The 11,507-nt window shown below is 52.7% G+C and overlaps 1 protein-coding gene across 1 annotated transcript; it reads left to right on the top strand.

The window, feature by feature from the left end:
• The first annotated feature begins 292 nt into the window (after nucleotides 1-292).
• Nucleotides 293-10,633, top strand: AEN (apoptosis enhancing nuclease). Its single transcript, XM_030878668.2, has 4 exons — nucleotides 293-397; nucleotides 5,490-6,066; nucleotides 8,462-8,662; nucleotides 9,625-10,633. The coding sequence occupies exons 2-4, from the start codon at nucleotides 5,554-5,556 to the stop codon at nucleotides 9,859-9,861; spliced, it is 951 nt and encodes a 316-aa protein (XP_030734528.1). The 5' UTR covers nucleotides 293-397; nucleotides 5,490-5,553; the 3' UTR covers nucleotides 9,862-10,633.
• The last annotated feature ends 874 nt before the right edge of the window (nucleotides 10,634-11,507 follow it).

The following is an 11,507-nucleotide window of genomic DNA, read 5'->3' as shown; positions in this document are numbered from 1 at the left end:
AATGTGGGTGTGTACTCTGTAAGTCAGCCTGCCTTTAGTGGCACGGAGATCATAGGAGCCCGCATCCCGACCCAGGGAGCGGGATGGATTGGACAAAATTGGGAGCAGAAGTGGGCGATAGGAGGCCACGACCCCCTCCAACCGCTTGAAAATTTCCCGCGGGCTGGGCCAGCCTTGGGCACAAACCACACCCCTCTAGGAGTCCCCGCCCCTTACGCTCCCAAGCGCCAACCCGCAGCGAGCCAGGCTCCCGGCCAATCAGAAGAGGACTTAGGCGGGCGCTGCGGTTCAGCAAGCCAACAGGCTGGCGGCCGGAGCAGGGCTTGCCCGGGCGTGTTGGAGCTGCAGGTTCCCTGGACGCCACGTGCTGGCGTGAGAAGACTCGCTGGGCTTTCAGGTGATTTCGGGGGCCATGCTGGGGATCGCGGGGTGGGGTAGGCTGGCGCGACGTGCCCCCGGCCGCAGGGCCCCGCGCGGTGTGTCCGCCCCCGGCTTGTGGCGGGGGACGCCCGGCCGGGCCGGCCCGGCTCCCGGGCTCCCCAAAGTGCAGGCCTGGCCCCGGGCGCCGCCTGGCCTCCATCCCGCCCTGCTCGGGGTTCTCGGGCCTGAGTGGGCGGTGTTGGGCGATGGGACTCGGCCTGGTGGGCGTCTGCCCGGCCGCCGCGACCAGTGAGTGACCAATGCCTCCGTCCTTCCCTGGGTGAGGCCGGGCTCCTACACGTCACTCCTCGGAACGCCGGCGCCGAGGGAGATCGTGCAGGGCTCTTCTCTGACTGTTCTCGTCTTGTGAACTTTTTAGTAGCACAGGGGATCTTATCGAGCCAGCTTTTCTCAAATTAGGGCGATTATTAGTATCATGGCAAGGGGGTGAGGCCGCGCACTCTTTGAAATACAGATTCCAGGCCCCGTTTCCCCAAATGGCAGTTACGAAGGTGTGGGGAGTAGGCCTGGAAATCAGCCTTTTAAACAGACTAGGTTGGGGAAGCCCCTAACCTAGTTCAGTGCTGGATTTCATAAACCCTCGTTTTAAGTTAGGAGACAGTGCCTTCGTCCCGTTGATCTAGCTCTTTAGGGCCAGAGCAGGGTCTAGAACTGCCCACCTTCCTGATCAGCCAGCAGGTTGGTGGCCCTGAGGCCACTGGGAATTCTGACTTCGAGGTTCCTTTGGGCCTTTGCCCAAAGGCCTGGTGGCTGCTGATTCAAAGTGCTGGTTCTGGGCTGGAGAGAGATTTGTTTGCCTCACTGAAATACTTTTATTTGAGCAAAACTTCTCCTGAGCTTCCCTGAGCTCCATGTGGGAGCCCAGGATGAGGAAGGTGTCCCCTTGATGATTAATTGTTGGCTCTGACGTGTCAGCTAGGTCAGGGCATGTAGGGAACTGCTTTCATCTCTTGCAGCACAGGGCCAGGGCCACAGAGACCTTTTTTCTCAGGGATCCTAATTTCTGGCTTCTTTGAAACCTTGCCAACAATGTTAGGGAGGCCACCGACCCTTGTCCTGGCCTCAGCTCCTGACCTGTAGGGTCCTTAGCCATCTCAGAGAAGGGAAAGGGCCCTCCTCCCCTACAAAAGTCAGTTATTAATGGGTCTCTGTCTAAGGCCTCCCCATTACTGGGCTGAGACAAATTGAGATTCTGTATTTGTCAGCCTTAATATGTGACTTGTCAATATGGGGAAGTTGATTACAGTTAAGAGCCCTTTTAAAAAGGAGAAGACTTCTTGGGGAAGGGTTAAGCAAGCAGAGGGAGGATAAGTCAGGATGGGTCACCGTGCCTCCCCCTGGCCCAGGCATCACCAAATAGCAGTTCATCTCCCCTCCTATTTCTCTTAGCCTCTGCTGCTATTGCTCAGATTCGTATGTTCTCCAGGTCTCTTCCTATATGGCAGTTGTGATCCCCCTCACGCTAAAACTCTAGGGAGATTGGTTCCCATCCACCTCTGGATTAAGGCCAAACTTTTACCACTCTCCAGGAACAGTTCTTTCTCACTGTCCACACTGCACCTGTCTCCTCTCCCCTTACCTCCTTGCTTTCCGATTGCTGCACCAAACTCCTTGCTTTCCCACAATGGATGTGCTTTGCCTCCTGGACTTTGTGTCTGTGTTTTTTTCTGTCTGGATGCCCTTCCCTACCTGGGCTCCCTGGTAGACCTTTCTGAAACCCTTCAAAGTGTCCCCTCCACTGCCAGGGCTTTTCTAACCTAGCGCTTCTGCTTTTTAAATACCTGACCTGGTGACTCAGGCATGGGTCCTTTGTCCATTGCTCCCATCCTGAGCACACTCTTGTAAGTTCCTGACTATCTCTCTTCCGACCAAACTAGAGTTCCCTGAGGATGTGGTCACTTCCAGCACTGTAGTCCCCACAGTCTGGCAGATAGCAGGCCTGGTGTCAGCTTCTGGAGAGGATCCGCTCCATGCCAGGTTCCGGGCTGGCTGTAGGGGAAGGGACAGAGACAAACAAAGCTCTCTACCTGCCTTCATAGTGCTCTGAGGTAGGCTGTATGTAACTGCTGACTTTGAAGAGTGCAGTAAATTCTCTGATTGTGCTGCCAGAGCAGAGAGGGGTGAACTTCTTTGCTCCCCAGTTAGACTGTAATTGTCCGGGGTCAGGGCTACTGTGCCATATTTCAGTGACCTCCCTAGGTGCCTTTGGGGCTCCCTCGCTTGACCCGCCGAGACCAGTATAGGGACACCACCTTGGGGTAGGAAAAGCCACCAGAGTGTGATGGGCTTCCCAGAGTGCAGGCAGAAGGTGGAGTGGTAAAAAGCGGACAGGGACAGTTCCTCCAGCCAGGCCTACCTTGTGCCTTACGCCCAAATGGCATCAGGCTGAAGGTGAGCCCCTCTTCCTCAGCCCTGGGGTACTTTTTTCAGGCCTTTGCTCCTAACATGTCCACTGATTCCTCCCTTCTACCTGGAGGGCTACTGTTCCACGTTCATGCAGACTTAACCTCTTCAGCCTGTCCTGCTTCCCTGGCACTTCTCACACAGCCCTTCACACGCCTTCTGCTCTGTTTCTGTCTCTGCAGTGAGACTCAACTCTTGGAGCCAGGATCTTTCTTTGTAACTCTCTGCCCAGCTCTTGCCACAATTGGGAACCCAGAGGCCTCAGTGTGACATTGGCCTGTGCAACCCGGAGGATTGTTCCAGAAGGGCTTCCTGGAGGATGTAGAAAGGGTAGGGGGGATGTGAGTGGGAAGGGAGGCAGGAGGAAGGCCTGTGGGTTGGGAGTCCAGGCTGAGGCAGCTCTGGCCTGGGAAGAACTGGTTACCAACCATGAGCAGGGGTCTTCACCTCTGGGGGAAAGGGAGCGTATAATACATGCCAGGAGGGAATTCCCCTGTGGTCCAGTGGTTAGGACTTGGCGCTTCCACTGCCGTGGCCTGGGTTCAATCCCTGGTTGGGGAACGAAGATCCCGCAAGCCGGGTGGCCATAAATGAATGAATGGATGGATGGGTGGATGGATGGATGGCCGGATTCAATCCCTGGTTGGGGAACTAAGGTCCCGTAAGCCACGTGACCAAAAATGAGTGAATGAATAAATAAATAAAATTAAAATAAAAAAGCAAATTATTAAAAAGGCAAAAGGGACTTCCCTGGCAGTCCAGTGGTTAAGATTCCGTGCTTCCAATGCAGGGTGTACAGGTTCGATCCCTGGTTGGGGAACTGAGATCCCACATGCCGCTCAGCCAAAATAAATAAATAAATAAAAGGCAAACAATAAAAAGATAAAGTCCTTTAAATATATATATATATATATGTATATGCAGGGAGCATATAATATATGCAGTTTAATGGGGATTTGGCCACAATTCAAATATACACTAACCAAGGGAAACTTGGGACATGACACTCCTGACTCCACAGAAAATCCCTTTGTTCCTATTAAGAATAGTTGATTCAGGAGTTAAGGATGAGCAGCTAAATTTTATCCAGATGTACTAGGAAACAGCATTTTCATGAATACAGATGCAACTAAAATTGGTCACCTATAAAGATTTTAAAGGCTACATCAAGGTATATAGTCTTGACTAAAGACAGATTAATGAACCAAATGACTAATAATTAGTATTCTTAATAATAGGGTGGGGGAGGGAAGGATTGGGAGTTTGGGATTAGTAGATGCAAACTATTTTGTATAGCATGGATAAACAACAAGGTCCTACTGTATAGCACAGGGAACGATATTCAATTTCCTGTGATAAACCATAATGGAAAAGACTGTGAAAAAGAATGTATATATACGTGTACCTGAGTCCCTTTGCTGTACAGCAGAAATTAACAACATTGTAAATAAACTATACTTCAATAGAATTTAAAAAATAAAGCATAATTTTAAAAAATATATGCAGATCCTAGCACACATGGATTGTGCCTTTTTCTCTTCACAAGGGGAGGGTAGTAGGGCCATTTTACACGCAAAGAACCTGAAGTTCAATGGTTAGGTAACTTATACAGAGCTGAGTTACCCTGCTCTGTCTACTTCAAAGTGCTGGTTTTCTGGTGTGTTCAAAACATACTGGCTGACTTAGTACAGCAAACAAGATGAGGTTTTCCAGGCTACATCCTTCACTGTTGGGAAGATGCCGGCCTTATTGCATGGGATTTGCAAAACCATGTGAACAACAAATATTTCCTGTGGCAGTGGTGTGTGACAGCATCTCTTTACAACCCAGCGTTCAGGGATGGAGAGCTTGTGGGAGGTACCACAGGAATCTGCAACACTATAGGTCAGGGCTTTTTCTGTTTCTCTTTTAGAGTTGAGCTGGTTAACCAGCACACCAGTGCCTGTAGGCTTCAGTGATTAAACTACATGTCCAACTGTATTTAAATGTTTGTAGACAGTGTTGTGATGAGTGAATTAGAAGAAAGGCATTTAATAGATTACATCATTTTAGTTAACCCATACCAAAAATACAACTATTGTGGCCTTCCTGTGAAATATTTTCTCCAGGTTTTGCTGTGGGTCTTGCGTTCACATTTCATAAAGTTTTTGTTTTTGTTTTTTTTTTAAATAGGATATCATATATATGCCGTTTCTGTAACCTTTATTTTCTCATAGCCATACCTCTAAAATATTTTGATGCTAATGGTATTGGAGGTAAGCTATGGCTTGGAGGTTGAGAGCATGGATTCTGGGTTCACATCAGCCTTTGTCTATGTATTAATCGGGCAACTTACTTAACCTCTATGCCTCAGTTTTTGTACCTGTAATATGAGGATAATAATGCTTTGTTCAAGTTGTTGGGAAGATTGAGTGATTCCATGTAAAGTACTTAAAACAGTGGTTTTGCAGGTGGTATCGATTGTATGAGTGCAATTATTATTAACATAGGTCCTTGACTCCACCTGGGATGCTGAGACAAAGTGTAGGGCTCTGGGGCGGCCTGGCAGTAGAGCACTGCAGGGAGGGAGGAAGAGAGTTGGAGGGGCAGGGCTGGCCTGGGACACTCCTCAGCCAGCCCCTCTGCCCTATGTGTTCTCTCCCCAGGCTGCTGCCCTGTAGGCAGATTACCTCCCAGACCTCCCTTGCCCTGAGCGGTGAGCTGATTGGGATGGTGGCCCGGGAAGCTTCTGAGTCTGCCCAGTGCCTGTGCCCTTCCCTGGCCAGCCTGAATGCCAAGGATGTGCTTCGGAGGAAACACAAGAGGAAGAGCCGACAGCACCAGCGGTTTATGGCCCGGAAGGCCTTGCTGCAGGAGTATGGGTTGCGGAACACACCCCTGGAGCCAGGATCCTCCCCAGGCACCAAAGCCGCCAGCAGTGTGAGGCAGCGTCCAAGGGCTGAATCTGGAGGTGCCCAAGGCAGCAGAAAGCCCACCCCCAGAGAATCTGCTGGGCCCTTGCCCAGCAAGTGCGTGGCTATCGACTGTGAGATGGTGGGCACGGGACCGCGAGGGCGGGTGAGTGAGCTGGCCCGCTGCTCCGTGGTGAGTTACCATGGCGAGGTCCTCTATGACAAGTACATCCAGCCTGAGATGCCCATCGTGGACTACCGCACTCGCTGGAGCGGCATCACCAGGCAGCACATGCGCAAGGCCATCCCCTTCCAGGTGGCCCAGAAAGAGGTGAGGGCAGGGCTGGGGGCTTGGGGGCAGTGTGATGGGCTGGGAAGAGCAGCCCCGGGCCTGAGTCAACACTTAGCCACTAGAAGCGAGAGACCATTGGGAAGTTACTTAACTTCTCCAAACAGTGGGTTTCCTCTCCATAGAAAAGGGTGAATAGAAATCCAGCCCTACCTGCGTGGAAGGGGTGCTGGGGTGTCCCACGTGATAGTGTTTATGGAGAGGCCGCGCCAACTGTAAGATGCGAAACAGCTTCTTTTCTGTTATGAAAGCACTATGTGTCTGCCTAAAATTTGTAAGGCCCACAGTGCTGTCACCTTCAGGTGTTAAATGTTTTGGTATTTTTTTAATGTTAGTTTTTCATTGCTTTGAAAAAAATTAGTGTGGGGACCACACTGACATGCCAGGAATTCCCAAACGTCCTCGAGCATAGGAAACACCTTAATCCTTATTAATGATCTTGGATCCTTGTCCTCGGATCCCTCCATAGAGATTCTGATCCTGCAGGTCTCTAGGCCTTGGGAGGGCTCTGATGTGTGTGTTCCTAAAAACTGTCATGCTGTGTAAACTTGCACGATAAAAACCCCAGAGCTGATGGGGAAAAGGGGTTAGGGACACAATGCCCAAAAAACTTCATTAATGACACCCCAAAAATAAAAAGATAGAAACCTAATAACAGTGGGAGCACAGTTTTGCACAGGTTGAGTGGTTGAGAAATGCGTAAGTACAGCACTCTGCCTTGAAAGACCTGGAGCACTCGGGGAAGTGGGTGTCAGGGGGGTGGCGGCTCGCACTGTGGGAGGGGTTGAGAGAATTACCTGAAGTCAGGAAGTGGGAAGCCAGGTGCCGGCAGCACGCTGGTGAACTGCGCTGGCTGGTAGACTTGCAAGGCGTGGGTGCTTTCTGGATTCCCCAGTGGCTCTGCTCAGCTAGGTGAGGTTTCTGCATTCACTTTCGCCCTTCTGTTTCTCAAGGGCGAAATTTGCATTATTCTCAAGTCACATCCTAATATATCAACCGTGTTGGAACATTTTTCATTTTCAAACCAAGCGTTGTAGCAGAACTACTTAACATTTCTGGTTTATTCTTGGGATGAGGTGCATTTAGGAAATACTAATATAAGTCATCTTGTGTCTTCCTTTTTCACATAAGATAGACGCTAAGGATTTCTTTCAAAAGGTTATTAATCAAGCAGGTTGATCAGGAATAGAAGCAGCAGGAAGGGGGAGGTAGGTGGTGAACCCTCCAGCTCCCTGTTGCTTCCCTCAGCCTGCCAAGAGCTGGACCACATTGGATCTGCCTGGACTTGGAGCCAGTGTGGAGTGTGCTGGGTGCCTTCCCACCACGTGGCTTGTGTTGGGGTGTGTGTGTGTGTGTGTGTGTGTGTTATGGGGGGGTGGTGACTAGAGTGGGGTGGCCCGTCCCTACCACTAAAGTCTAAATGCACCTTATCCATATGCCGTGAAGGCTGAGTTTAGCGATAAACCATGCGTCACCAGCAGAGGCAGCTGTGGGAGGCTGGTGGTGGGTGATAAGGAGATGTCCATGGCCCTGGACATGGCCTCCCTAGGGCCTGAGGACGGCGGGAGGCAGGAAAGAGAAGCACGCATTGTGTAGCTGGTGAGAGCTGAGCCAGAGAGCATGTTTTGAGGGTGAGAAGCGGGAGTCCTGTACAGCAGAGGGGCAAAGGGATAGAATCCTGAAGATAAGGACCGTTCCATTAATGCTGTAAAAGCTGCCGTTGGTGATACGTCTCCAGTGCCTGGCACAGTTCTGGGACTTCACCCTGACACCCTCCTGTGTGCTGAACTGGCACAGAGCATCACTAGTCCAGGCAGACATGGTTCCTGCGTGTTACCATGAGCTCACAGTGGGGGGCAGCCGGACAGGCCACGCGGAGCTGAATGTGTGCTTAGAAAATGTGGTGAATCCCCCGAAGGAGAGAACAGCGGGGGTCCTGATGGCGTTGGGGGAGGCCTGCTGATGTGTAAGCTGAGACCTGCCATGAGAGGAGTTGGTGGGGGTGGGGGGTGCCGGGGGGCTGGCGAGGTCTTCCGGGCTGAGAGAGAAGAGCCTGTGCTGGCAGGAAAGAGTGCTTGTATGGGGTCACTTACCCATCCAAGAGCCCCTTAATGCTCACTACCACCCCACCAATGCCGTCGCCAGCTTTCCTGTTTTGCAGATGTGCGGGAAGCTTAAACGGCCCCCTGATTATAGCAAGTAGTGAGTAGAGGGTCTGGATTCAAACTCGGGGCAACTTGGTTGACAGTGGAGCCCGTGGTCGCCCCTCTGCGCTGCCTCATTCCAGAGGGGTCCCCGCACCCACTGGTCAGGGTGTCAGGATGTGTCTTGTGCCCGCCTGACAGTGGGGCCTTCCCGACTCCTCCTCTGTTCACAGATCCTCAAGCTCCTGAAGGGCAAGGTGTTGGTGGGGCACGCCCTGCACAATGACTTCCAGGCCCTCAAGTACATCCACCCTCGGGGCCAGACCCGGGACACCACTTATGTCCCCAGCCTCCTCAGCCAGCCCAGCCTCCACGCCCGGACCCGCGTCTCTCTTAAGGACCTGGCCCTGCAGCTGCTGCACAAGAAAATCCAGGTGTGTGGTGCAGGGGGGCTGGGGAAGTGAGAAGCCCTGGCCTCCATGCTGGCCTGGCCACGGACAGGCCGTGGGCTGTGCCTCCAGCCTGCCAGTCCCAGTCCTGGGGCTCCCGCATGTCCACACAGCCCTGGGTTTTTTCTCTCCGTCGCCCTCCTTCCCCAGTGCTTTGTGACAGCCAGCCACACCCTCCCGGGCTGCTGTCTTTCAGATCTGTCTCCCACCTAGTTCCTGGCTCTGTCCCCACGCTTGCATGTAGAACCCCATCTCCTGCAGCCTTCGGTCAGGGGCAGCTGATCACTCTTGCTCCTGCTGTGCTTCACATTCATAATTCTATCTGCTCCTCAAGGCTTTGAAGCAGGGATTTTTTTTTTTAATAAATTTACTTATTTTATTTATTTATTTTAGGCTGCATTGGGTCTTCGTTGCTGGGCGCAGGCTTTCTCTAGCTGCAGAGAGCGGGGGCTACTCTTCGTTGCGGTGCGCGGGCTTCTCATCGCGGTGGCTTCTCTTGTGGAGCACAGGCTCTAGGCACACAGGCTTCAGTAGTTGTGGCACGCAGGCTCAGTAGTTGTGGCTCGCGGGATCTAGAGCTCAGGCTCAGTAGTTGTGGCGCACGGGCTTAGTTGCTCCGCGGCATGTGGGAATCTTCCCTGACCAGGGCTTGAACCCGTGTCCCCTGTGTTAGCAGGCGGATTCTTAACCACTGTGCCACCAGGGAAGCCCTGAAGCTGGGATTTTTAACCGGGTTTTCTATTTGAGGAAACAGGCTTCAAGAAGCTAGGCTTGTGGTATAGCTGGGATTCTAGCGCTTGTCTGTGTGACTAGGACCCATGCCCTTCTCGCTGTACCAGGCTGTACACCCACATTCTGAGAGTATGCATCTCTGGGCCAGGACCCAGCCCGGGCCGCTGGGCTCCCACCAGGACTGCAGGCAGTGATGCGTGGGCTCTCGTCCGCAGGTGGGCCAGCACGGGCACTCATCGGTGGAAGACGCTGTGACGGCCATGGAGCTCTACCGGCTGGTGGAGGTGCAGTGGGAACAGCAGGAGGCCAGCAGCCTCCAACCCCACCCTGAGGACAGAGAGCCCGACAGCAGCACAGACATGGAGCAGTATATGGAGGACCAGTACTGGCCGGAGGACCTGGCCCAGGGCACCAGCAGAGGAACAGGAGAGGCACCGGGCAGAACGGAGTGAGGGAGGGGAAGCTCCACTGGAGAGCGGGGACCAGGAGAGTGGCTGGGGCCGGATGCCACCAGTGTCCCCCAGGGCCTAAAGTGTTGGGACCATCTGCCCACAGCACAGTCCCCGATTCTGTGGTCTTGCTGATGGCACTTTACAGGCACCATGAAAATGGCAGGTGGGCTATAGCTGCTTGAGCCTAGCAGGAGTAGGGGATGCGCCGGCAGACTCCCCACCCCCAGGCTGTGCTCTCTAAAGGGATGATCTCTCCCTCCTTGGGGGTGGGTGGGGTGGGTGTCCCTATTCAAGAATTCCCTTGTCTCGCCCCAGTGACCTGGGGTAAAGCTCTCTTCCTGTTGTCACCATCTACCTCTTCCTCCACAGTCATTTTCAGGAGAATAACTATGCCCTGAAGCTACAGAGTTAAGGCCACTCCAGGGTCATTTTGTCCCTTTCTCTCAGAACTGGAAGCCTGGCTGTAGCCATCGTAGGAGCTGCCAGGCTACAATGGAATAGCAGAGACCTCAGCTCGTGGGGAGCTGGGTCTTCACTTGCTCACCACCAGAACTCACCAGGCACTATTCTGGGAGGAGGGAAGGCAGATGAGCTTTGGGTGGAGACTCGCATATGTATTTTGACCCAAGTCAGGCATTCCTCCTGCCCACCCAGCGCTAGGCTCTCTTAAGCAAAAGTCTGAGAAACAAGACAGCGGTTTGAATTCTGGGACCCCTGTGCAGAATTGCCCACAGGGATCTTTATTTATTGAGAGCAAGGCCACGGGTCTGTAGGGGAGCAGAGGGCGGGTCCACTGGGGCCGGCCCGGGCATTGACAGCTGTGCAGCTGTTGCACTGGGGTGGGTGCCCCCAATCACTGGTGGTTGGGTTTTCTCCAGATTTCTAAAAATGTTCTGTGTCAGGATTCATCCCCTACCCCTCTTTCCTTGTTTCCTAAGGGGCAGTTTGGGGGTATTGGGGTAACCCGGAGCTCAGGTCACACAGAACCTTTGAGCCCCATCTTTGTTCACTACTCAATAGCTTTGAGACTCAGGCAAGTGTGTGACTTCACTCTTGAGTCTGTTCCCTCATCTGTAAAATGGGGATAATAACACCACCTACCTCACAGGTTGTTAGGAGGATGAAGTGCTGAGTGCTTGGCCCAGTGCCTGGCGCCTAGTAAGCCGGACCGGCTATGTTTTCTTTAAGGATCAGTGTTGGGCTTTCCGGGTAACACCTGAACACGCCCTCAGGTTGAGTGGCTTTGACCCAGACAGGACTGTCCTCGTGGCTGTTCCAGCATGTGGGGCACAGGTTGCTGAGGACAACTCAGAGGTTCTGGGCTCTCACCGTTCCCCGTGATGCTTGGATTTCACGTCAGTCTGAGCAAAGCAGCAGGGCCAGGAAGGGAGAGACACTGAAACCACGCAACTGCAAAAGCAGGGCCGCAAATTGCTCTGGGAGCTGGCTGAGTCACTGACCACGCCTCGCCTGGCTCCAGGACTTTGTTCTAGGTTCCTTAAACATCTGTAGCTGACGCCACACTCACAGTTGAGAATTAGCTTTGGTTCTTTGGTCTGTGGGTTGAGGAAGGATGGAACTGCTAGCAGTGGGGAGATGTACTGGGTTTAAAATCAGCTTTGTTGTAAAACTTGGAAAAAAACTCA

The sequence above is a fragment of the Globicephala melas genome, chromosome 2, assembly GCF_963455315.2.
Source record: "Globicephala melas chromosome 2, mGloMel1.2, whole genome shotgun sequence".
Taxonomy (NCBI): Eukaryota; Metazoa; Chordata; class Mammalia; order Artiodactyla; family Delphinidae; genus Globicephala; species Globicephala melas.
The sequence above is the reverse complement of the archived record's forward strand: the minus strand, read 5'-3'. Positions and strand labels throughout refer to the sequence as shown.